This window comes from Necator americanus, chromosome IV, assembly GCF_031761385.1.
Source record: "Necator americanus strain Aroian chromosome IV, whole genome shotgun sequence".
NCBI classification, from domain to species: Eukaryota; Metazoa; Nematoda; class Chromadorea; order Rhabditida; family Ancylostomatidae; genus Necator; species Necator americanus.
In genome coordinates this window covers 32,666,192-32,677,785 of record NC_087374.1, presented here as the reverse complement: position 1 = coordinate 32,677,785, position 11,594 = coordinate 32,666,192, and the positions used below count along the sequence as shown (strand labels likewise).

At 37.7% G+C, this 11,594-nt stretch overlaps 1 protein-coding gene across 1 annotated transcript; it reads left to right on the top strand.

Annotated features, from left to right (window-relative positions):
• Positions 1 to 5,518: 5,518 nt before the first annotated feature.
• Positions 5,519 to 10,661, top strand: RB195_003491 (uncharacterized protein; the record flags this gene model as incomplete). Its single annotated transcript, XM_013451011.2, has 8 exons — positions 5,519 to 5,616; positions 6,508 to 6,631; positions 7,779 to 7,914; positions 8,327 to 8,427; positions 9,783 to 9,906; positions 9,994 to 10,112; positions 10,445 to 10,517; positions 10,594 to 10,661. 8 exons carry the CDS (start codon positions 5,519 to 5,521, stop codon positions 10,659 to 10,661), a joined length of 843 nt encoding a protein of 280 aa, XP_013306465.2.
• Between the last annotated feature and the right edge of the window lie 933 nt (positions 10,662 to 11,594).

Here is an 11,594-nt window from a genome sequence, read left to right as displayed (position 1 = left end):
GCGACAAACACTCCTTCGATGCCACATTAATGTATATACTATTTGAAAGCATTACTCGAAGTATGGGTATTTTTCCTGATTTCCCTCAATACTTATCATAGAATGATGTTTTAACATAAAATGACGTGAAAGACATCATCCTACTGATAAAGATAACGTTCCTCGTCAGATCACGTAAACATCTTGCTACTATTTAAGCAGCCATCTGCATGCATGTTTCCACTTTCTGAGAACGACATGCTACGAACGTGAGGCGAATAGTCACGAATAGAAGGAAATAGTCGGAGTCATAAAGATGGAAAGCAAAGCGTCCTGTGACCACTGCTATCAAACGGCTGCAACCATCTATCTTTTGCGTCATGCATACGAAGTTATTGCGCACCAATCCGACGCCGCGGGACCCGTCGCACCCCCTTCTATAGGTGTCTGGCGCCGGTGGACCCGTCGCACCCCCTTCTATAGGTGTCTGGCGCCGGTGGACCCGTCGCACCCCCTTCTATAGGTATTTGGCGCAGGTGACCCGTCGCACCCCCTTCTATAGGTGTCTGGCGCCGGTGGACCCGTCGCACCCCCTTCTATAGGTATTTGGCGCAGGTGGACCCGTCGCACCCCCTTCTATAGGTGTCTGGCGCCGGTGGACCCGTCGCACCTCCTCCTATACGTATCTGGCGCCGGTGGACCCGTCGCACCCCCTTCTAAGGCTATCTGGCGCCGATGGACCCGTCGCACCCCCTTCTATAGGTATCCGACGTCGTGGGACCCGTCGCACCCCCTTCTATAGGTATCCGACGTCGTGGGACCCGTCGCACCCCCTTCTATAGGTATCCGACGCCGTGGACCCGTCGCACCCCCTTCTAAGGCTATCTGGCGCCGATGGACCCGTCGCACCGCCTTCTAACGCTATCTGGCGCCGATAGACCCGTCGCATCCCCTTCTATAGGTATCCGACGCCGATGGACCCGTCGCACCCCCTTCTATAGGTATCCGACGCCGGTGGACCCCTTCACACCTCATTTTATAGCTTCCTAGCTTCGAGGCATTAACTCGACGCCGGTGGACCCGTCGCACCCCTCATTTTGAATTTCGTGACTGACACACACACACACACACAGACACACAGACACACGTGACAGAATAAGCCCGTTATTATATAGTAGATATCACTTATTTATTAAATGTTACATGTTATTGTTTGTTTATTTGTTCAACGCTATACTGTTATCTAACTCAACAATAATAATTTTTTATTTAACAACATTGAGGCGGGTGTATGGCAGTCGGTTAGAGGTCAGTTGTAGCCACACGGTCGAGGGTTCGAAACCGCCCTAGTGCAGGCCAAGTCTTTTATCCCTCTGGGGCCAGTAAATCAGTAAAACGCGTTGGCGCATCCCAAGTGGATTGATAGTGACTTTATCCTTTTTAACAACACCTAATAACAAGTAACTTTAACTTTTACTTTATACTGTTATATAACTTAACTATGCTGACCATAGGAATAGTAAAGGATTCACTCTAAGAAATCTATTTCCCAACAACTTTACTGTGGAGAAACGCCAAAACTGACGCGTCTGCAAATTTTTCTCTATTTCAATGCGCGACATGCGGCAGACCTAGTCGCCGTGTCGCGCAGCTGTACCAAAAGGTTAGAAACACTTAATGGCAGCTTACAACGATTTTGATCGGGTGAGTCCACAGCGAAACCGTAGAGTTCGGGTAGTAGACGGCAGAACCCAACGTGGTTCCACTCATCTTTTCCTAATCATCGTAGAAATAGTAAACAGTTTTATTTCCTACGAAACACGTTAGAACGCGCTTCTATGTACACGTTTCGGTGCCCTCAGCTGCCTATGCACGGGTTTCACTTGAATAGGGTGGTGAGGATACGTGATTGATCCTCGACCGCTCGCAAGTGGACGCGGTGCGTGCACATGAATGGTTGCAGCTGATTTCGTAGGAAAGAGCGGCGCTTTCCACATCGCTTTTCACGACGATTAGGGAAAGATGAGCGAAATCATGGTTTTCCCATCTGATATCCGGACCTTACGCTTTCGCTGTAGGTTCCGCACCACGTCAGCAGGCGTGCAATCACTGCAATGTTCCAGGTCTTTTCTGCGTTTTGATTGTTTTTTTTTTGCGTTTTCCTGAAGAAGCTTATTTGTGTCCGGCTATTGAATCCCAGGGAAACCCGAAAAAAATATCTGTTTTCGTATCTACCGCAAAAAAAAAACTTCAGCTACCCGTTTCATAGCACAACTAAGTATCTACAGTAACTACCATTCTGCATTCTGCAATTATTTACTTGAATTTTTCGACTGCGGAAGAACCGAAGGGACACCTCATTACACCACCATATGTGAACGCACTACAGGTATCGAACTTTGCTATCGGGGCCTCATACAGCTACATTGACTAGTGCTCCTCGCTACAACATGTAGATAAATAAATCAGTAAATAAATAAATAACGTACGTAGATTTCTAAAAGCTCGTGAAAGGACATGAAACCACTTTTCTTTCTTTGTATGAAAAAGTGCACTAGTATAAGTATAAAATAAAATAAAGGTCGAATAAATTTTCTAGATTTTTTTGTAAGTATACAAAGGCTGAAAATAAAATCGGATACTTCAAGCACACAAATTGGTTTTGCAATGTTTTTTTTTTCAAAGTTTCGTCGGCAAACTGAAAATCTTGTTGTTGTTGCCCCACGGCAAATGATTTTGAGTTTAATTACTTAACAGAACAGTACACCACTACCGATACGTAGTAATAAACCTTCATGGAATTGAGTATCCGAGTTCATTTATGAGATCTGTGAAGTGTTTTCACTGGTTTGGACTTAATGCTTAACGACTTAAAAGTACACAATTAAATAAAAAAATAAAATAAAGTAAAAGAAAAAGTGCAGTAAAATGAGTACAAAATAAAATGAAGATAAAGTAAATTTTCTAGATTTTTTTTCCTGATCCTGTGATTTTTTGTGGTTCCTGTGGTTCCATTGGAAACACATATCTCTATCTATAAACCTAAAATTTATAGGGACTCTTATTTTATGCAGATTTCTGTAACCTCTGCCAACTCTACATTTTTTTACATTTTAAACATTTTAAACCTTTTTTAGACCTCTTTTTCTTCTATTTCATCTTCCTCTCATTTTTCAAACGATTTATTTAAATCGGAAATCTTCTAGAAAAAAGAAAGAATACACGAAAATTTCCATTTCATCATTATAGAATAGATCATTAATCATCGATTGATTGAGAGAAACGACGTGTGAACGATTTCAATTGGTTTCTTTTGCAGTAAAAATTCTCTCTCTTGACGTCTCATTTGCACTTTTCTCCTCTCGTTTTTTTTCTCATGTCTCCTATTTTCTGCAACGGATGTAGTTATCAATCAGATGCTCGACAAATTTCTCTATGACAATGACAAAAGTCTGAATCGTCTATGACTGCTAGCAGGATCATTAAGTGGTTTCCGTCGCATTATGTAATCCATAAAATAGAGTGCATCGTTTTAAAAAAAAAGTTCATAGTCATTAATTTTAGGCGAGGAGATGGTAGAACTTGATGAAAACAATTTCGTTGACAACGAAATTCCTGGTTCGGAACATCTATCACTTCCCTGATGGAACTAGAAAGAAATTTCTGCTCTTCAATTCTCGTACTTAGCGATTGTAATTTATGGAACTGTCGATTTCTAGAAAATTCCGATGGTCATGCTAAAGGGAGGGGGGTACATATACGGCGATATTCTTGTGGTGAATGTCCATGGATATGTTTTTCTATTGATTCTAGCTGGATAGGCTGTGGGGGGACGCTGTGGGATCAACATGGGACGCTTGATCTACGTCGAATCTGCTACGATCTACGTATGATCTACATCAAATTTGCACAATTTCTGTATCTTATCCTACAGTATTTTTTTAAGGAAAACCTCGAAACTCAATGATTTGCTCATTATTATGGGAATATGACATATTATTACTATTCTAAATATTACTACTTACTATTACTTTACTATTTATATATTATATTATTATATTACTATAGTATATATTATTATTATTATGCTATAAATTACTAGTAAAAAATGTACCTGATCATGACCTACCAACGTTACCTTCCGCAAGAATGGCAAATCGGCAGCGATATGCTAAAAATGGTCACAGAATCCTGAAACTTACACTGAGCATTGGAGTAAAATTTGACAAAACTGGTTCTCTTACTCTATCGGCGATAACGATGCAATATAATATGTACTTAGTACAGTTTTTATTATCTTAAGCTGAATTGATCCTCCACGGAGAGGGATCCGACCTCACGAACTCAATTGAACATCATAATACCTTTTAGAATAACATCGATCGATAGTTCTCACTGTTGATTTCCAGATTTTCCGCTGCACTTTTTCTTCCGGATTTTTCATGTTTTTGCAGAATTTTTCCAATGAAAATCTTCTTCTCCGCTCCTCCAGTCCTCATTCTTCCCTCAAAGCTAACCCGGCTCTATTGTCAGCGTAGTATGTACAAAGTTTTTTTCTTTTTCGGATCGTATCCTTAGCCTAACGTATAACTAACAGAGTTAATCAAGCGCGAAGATTAAAAACGCCATCGAAATCGGCATTCGTGCCCGATCTCAAATCCAGTTCACTATGTGGGATCATCGATATGTATGATTGATTGTGAACGTTAGGAATTGATCCGGAGGAAGAAAAAAACTTGTATATCGGCAAATGCTATGGTACTGTTGATACGCTTGAATAGTTGGGCGGAACTCGGTGAGATTGAAATGTGAACGACCGCGTTCCCATCTGAACATTCTTGCCGCCTACGCATTTCTGGACCGCTATTGTCATTTAATCGTTGGTCTTGATGAAAATCTTTGGATAATCCTTGGTGAAATGTTCCCAGCGTATTCCTTTCTTGAATTCTTATATGTAAAAAAGTAAAGTAAAGTGAGAAGACCCTTTATCTCGTTTCATCTGGTATCAAATACAAGAAGGCTAAGAAAAATAAAATTTTTCAGCTTAGAATGCAAAAATAAATACTACATAAAATTTATTAAAGGGAGAAATTCCCGAAGAATAAAATTAGAGAATTAAAATATGATAGAAAATAGAAAATTAAAAATTAAAAAAATAGAAGAAAAACACCCTCTTAACTTCTTTTATTGGGTTTTAAATAGAAGAAAATAAAAAAATCCTTGAGTCTAAAATACCACAAAATTTTGAAGAATTAGAAAATCTTGAAGGAAAAATGTGATAGAAATAATCCAACTTTTTCCTTTCCCTTCTATGTTAACGGCGATAAAAACAACAATACGTAAGCATCGTTTTCTCGATTCTTTTCTTTCTCATTCCCATTCTTTTCCCTTTCATTCAACTTTATTGTTTTTTTTTCTTCTTTTGCTGATCTTCCCGTTTCTCTTTCCTCTCAGCTTAACGTCCGCGTTTCTTTTATTCTATTCTATTCTCAATTAAGTCACTTTTTTCAGAGAAGTTCCACAACTTTACGCTTCCAGAATGATCTGGCGTAGTGTACTACTGGTTGTGTGTTCAGTCTTCTCAGTTCTAGCTCATCGAGCTCATCATGATGTCTATTGGAATTCATCGAACCCTGTGTAAGTTTTTTTTTCGAATTTATCATCTTATCGTGCTGAATTTTCCAGAATGCTCTAGAATATTTCATAAATTATAGAAAATAGAGTACATTCTTCTTATTCTTCTTCTTTCTTATTCTTTCTTTTTTTCGTAAATTGCATCGTCACCACCTTGCCTAAGATTCCAAACTTACCATTTCAATTTTTTCCAAATATTTAAGTAAAGCAGAAATTGAAAAAAACAACTCGGACCGCAATATTTTCTCAATATTAACTTTATTTCAACTTTTCCTCTTTCCCCTTGTAGTGCTGTCAGCGACAATTGTGAATTTCTACGTTGTGAATCAGTAAAAGCAAATTTGTCATTTTGTTAAAATAATCAATCAGTAATCGCTAATGCAGAAATTTCTCCGCAAGTGACTTTTCGAAATTTAGAAACAATGAGCTGAAGTAATCCAAACATTCATATTTCAGTAGACTCACAGCATTCGAGATCCAGCGATAATTTCAAGCGTTTATTTTTCTTCTGCTAAAGTTAAGCTGACCGTAATCCAAGGTGAAGTGGATCAATAAGTGGTGTCTAACATCATCTGTTGCTAAAATTAATTCACTTCAAGAAATAGTGATACAAAGTCATTATATAATTGTCGATTTATGTTTGACTGAACGGACAGCAACACACACATTCATTCATTCATTGATTCATTCACTCATTCACATTGATTCATTCTCTTCTCTTCTCCCTGGGACCCATTTTTTTCTTTTTTCACTTCTTTTCTTTTTTCTTTTCACTTTTTTCAATACCCCTCGATCCCTTTCAAAAACGTAATTGTAATTATAATAATAAGCAGAGTAGTTATAAGCATAGTAATAAGTACATAAATAGTTCACTCAAAGTGACTGTTTTTTTAGCTTCGAACCATTCGACAACGCAATCGACTCTCCTGGATATTATGAGCTTACCGCAAGACCGCTTGACACAATCAAATTCCATTGTCCTCGAAGGAAATCGAAAGAGTTTAGTCTAATTTATAAGGTGAGCCTAAACCGAAAATTTTGGTATTAAGAACGAGCAAAAGCTTATCAAGAAAAATAACTGCAAACAAAAAAAAAATAAAAAGTTCTACATTTCTATTAAAAGGAATTTCTTTCATTGAGGTTAAGAGAGATACGTGAGATCGATCTTTTCTTCCCCTCTTGTTTTTCCACTTATTTGCAATCTAAATAAGAAATAATAAATGAGTAAAAATAAAAATAGGTAAATGACGATATTAGGAATTGGTTGATTAATTGAATTTAACTTCAATTAAAGAAGTGATTATTATTTCGCATGTATCACCTTGACTACGCACAAATGTTCGCTGCAATCACTTATGGGACGAAAGTGCTGGAATGAGGTGTGGACGCCTTGGGAAGTGGGACTATAAAAAAAATCGATTTTGCTATAACAATGCGGTGAAATAAGCTTTCCCTTTATCTCGGTTTTTGTATAATTTCCTGAATGTTCGTGCAGATTTACTGATAGGATATTTCCTTGATTCTCTTACTACATAAATTCTAAAATTTGAGAAATCTTCTACGCTCATTCATCTTCCAACCATTCAAATCGCACCTACAAATAGGATGTAGAGAAAGCATTTTAAAAAAAATTATCTTAGGCATAACTGAGAGACTTTTTTATCAACAATGCTTCGAAAGGATATTATTCAAAGATTTGGAAATAATTGGAATCTATCTATTTTTATTAATAATCTCAAAAAAGAGAAAAAATTTGTCTTTCACATCTAAACTGATTTAAAAATTCTATTTGTTTTTGTTTCTATTCGTTATTTTATTAATATTGAGATTTTAAGTAGAGAAGTAAGATCCGTATTCATATTTATTCATATTTATATTTTTATGCCATATAAAATTTTTAAAAATAAGTAAATAATATAAAACGCTGTAAAATAAATAAGTGATTAGTAATATAAAACTTAACTATTTTTTACTTTTTTATTTATATTCATACTTGTATTTATACGTATCTTTTTCGACTTTGTGAAAACGAAGTTTCATTCACACAATCCAAGTTATCCACATAGTTTCCCTACTCGTTAAAGGAAATTTCAGGAATTTTCCATATGCTGTCGTGGAGTTAGGAAAACCATCTAAAAAAAACGTAATAAATGATATGTTTCCAGGTATCATTCGAAGAATTTCAACGATGCTCATTAAGTAACAGTGCAGAACTTGTGGTGACATGCGATGGAGAACATCACACCGTGCGCTACACATTGAATCCGGATGAATCCGAACCGGGACAAATTTATTTCATAAGTACGTGTTCATATTCGACATTTTTCTCAGTGGGTATCCACGCAGTGGGGAACTTTTCACAGCGTCCACAGTAACAGTGGATCAAAATAAAACTGAAGAAAAAACTAAATTTAAAAAAATGAGGAAAAATTAAACCGAAAAAAAATTTAAAATTTAATTGAAATCAAAAAATTCCATGCAAAAGCAGCTGGTTCTCTACGAAATGTAGACTAGCGTCTGCTCTCAGTCTCGAAGTGGCTGTGACGAGGGTTTTGTCGGAATCGGGGATAAAAACAATCGGGTTATAAAATGACCCGAGCATGTACAGGTAGACAGACAACCAAAGGAGTTTCACAAAATAATTACATTAAATTCATTCTTTTTCCTCTGATTTCACGATTTATAGAATAATTTAATGTTTTTTTTTCTTCAGCAACCTCATCCGGCAAAAAGGAAGGACTGTACGATCGACGACTCGGCTTATGCAATGAGAAGAATATGCGCATGGCTGTAATTTTTGATGGAAAAGACTTGGTCAGTCAGTTCACAAATTTGTACTAAATCTCTAGAAAATTTCACCGAATTCCACTTTTTATCTCAGCGCTATCCAGAGGAAAATGAAGAAAGTTGACGGGGGTGATATCCTAATCACTACTTATTAGAAATATGGTCTGGGTTAAAGACCGCTTTTCAACATTTATTTCATCTTAACGTCTGCAAAAATGCGGTCTGCAAGAGATCTTGGGCGCAGTTTTTTTCCACAAAAGAGTAGCGGAGGACTGTTTTCGTTTCGCGCTGTTAAGGCGGAAAAATATTTCCGAAGTATTTAAAGCGTGCCATCACACCTTGCCTCTGCAATCAACGATAGAGCAGGCCTTAAAGCTAGCTTATCAATGGTGATAGTGATGAAAATCATCTAGAATATAAACGTAACGGATAGGTTCCCGCTCAATGTCCCCTAATTTAAGGAAATAAAAATCCTTCATGGCACACCCATGGGAATTTTCAAATAAAGAAGCAGCACGAGAAATTCCGTTCCTTCACATAAGGAAATTTGGAACATGCCACCCTTCGACACGCGCTGCATCCCCAAGCGAGCGGTCAAAGCGGTCGGCGAGCGGTCAGCGGATCAGTGAGGTTTCCTCGGCGACAGCAGCACATCCAGAATTTATAACCAATGAATAGGCTGCCGAGGAAATCGTAGAGTGTAGAAGAGGACCCGTCCTAACGCATCTCGTAGGGAATAGGACAGCTCCTACGCCTTGCTTTTTAGGACGATTAGAGCACAACCACGCTCATGCTCGTTATCTACAACTTCAACCTCGCTTCCATTAAATTTCACAGTACAGTCGACAGTAGTAGCAGTCGAATTTCGTGATATGCTGCCTTCAAGGAGATTGTCCTACAAACAGCTGCAGAGCACAAAACGGAAATGGTCTCTCTTTGCACAGAAGAGGCCGTCACGAGGCATGGACTGTTTTTGGTAATACCCGCGTTGATAACCCTCAATCGATGGCGAAGGAGCTGCAGAGGAAACTCGTACGGACAGAGTTCTGAAGAACTGGGTTTTCCAATAGTTTTCTTCGCCTTAGATCGTGATTTTGAATGCGAGGATGCAGCAAAATTTTTCAGTTTGAAAGTTCTTTGAATATTTTTCTGAATTAAAATTTTAAAACACTGTTAATATACAATGTGCACGTTTACAATAAAATGTACCATAAAATACCCTAAATGAAACTGATCTAAAAGTGGATTGTCTAGGAAGAGGTAAAATGATCCTACTTTTTTATTTAAGCTTCTATCTTTGTTTTTATGATAGACTTTGCTTTCCTAGTTTGTTGAAAGTGGATTTTTTCAATCTTTTTGATCTACCTGTCCTCCACGCTTAGATCGAACATCGAGACCCGTTGCTCGGCTCGGATATCGATCTTCAACGACTCATACAGGATCGTTTCTATTTGGCCGAGGAAAATGGTGAACTAAATTGGAAGAAAAACGTTCTGCCTGATGTAGGTCAGTGACAAATGGATTTTGAGTGGCCCTATTTATCTGTTTAGTCAAATTGAATGTTTTTTTTTTCATTAAGGTGAATTTTTTTAGATTTTGATTGGAAGACTTATCTACAAAATCACAATCGAAAGTTGAAATTCGATAAATCGTTACAAATCGAACCGATACCGCTTGATGATGATTTTGTTAATCGATGGGAGGAGTTGAGGGTTAGTTCAGTTTAGGATCGAGAACATTCTCAAAATTCCTGACTACTATCAAACTGAAGCGATTTTTTTTGTTCCACTCATCTTATTTGCTTATTTATTTACTTTGATTCGCTTATAGATTCGATTGAAGAAACACTGTAGGAATGATAGAAATGAGAGAGTCACGGATTTCGGGACTTTTTCTTTCATCAGTTGACTTCCCTAAGACTTCTTAACCTTAACTGATCTACTTTATTTAATTCCTTAAAGACCTGCCTAATTATTAAATATTTAATTACTTTAATGCTGAATTCACTCTAAGCAGATTTTTATCTGTCCTCAATCTCTTCCAGAACCAGCGTATCGAGAACGAACTCGGATTTCTTGCCCGACCTGAAGAGACCGTTGAGGTGGTCCGATCAACTGGTGAGTTCATGTTTGATCTCAACGGAGAAAATTGAGATCAATCAATAGTTCGATACGATGAACAAGCTCTGTTTAGCCGGCAAGGGACACCTATCGATCCTATCCTTCGTTGGTATCCTCAACATTTTATACTGGATACGATAAGTGTTCTCGAAATCCGTATTTTCATCCGAATTATTGTATGTTGTTCCTGATAATTATTTCAATTTTGCACAATGTGTTCAATGGACGTAATTTTGCGTCGGTCATCCGTTGCTGTTTGCTCGTTTTCTTCACATTTTTTTTATTTTTCGCGTGTGCACTCTACTCGATCTCTATGTGATTAGTTCAGACTTTCACTATTCTAACATTCATCAGAAAGATTATCTCCGTGAACGGAGCGTTGTACAGTATTTATCGATTTCTTTCGCTGAATTTTTTTTTCTCTGGTCATGCTTTTGAGAAAGGTCACAAATTGCAAGTATGGATTGTGTGTTGACCTTTTTCTAGTTTTTTTCGTGTGCTACAGTAGTAGGATTGTCTGTATTTGCCGGATAAATAGTGTCACTAACCGTCTACAGAAGTTATTTTTACATCACAACCATGGGACCCATAGAAAAGTGGGAAAGAAAACGGTCCTCTCATCCAAGCCATAAGATCAAACTTGGAATCCATTGAATTTTTTCTGGTGTTAACTATAAATTTACTCGGAAAAACTCTAACAGGTTCAAATTATGGATTTTCAGGATATGTAGTTCAATGTAAATCACAGAATTACCTACATATTTATTCTAGAATAGCTACACCAAACTACACTAATCTCACAAAAGTAAAAAAAAAGTAATGAATTAAAACTTATCGCAAATTCTTTTCTCAACAGCGGAATCACATCATGAGAGGATATCTTTGGAAAAAAAAAACAACAAATCATTTTGGTGTAGCGTAGTCGGTAAAATCTTCCGCTGTGGCTACGATCGATCGGAGGTTCGAATCCGCCCTAGTGTTCACCAAGCCTTTCATCCCTCCGGGATCGATAAATTGGTGCCCCAATTGTCCGGGAGGATAAAAACACTGACTTGACACATCGGGTAGCCCCCA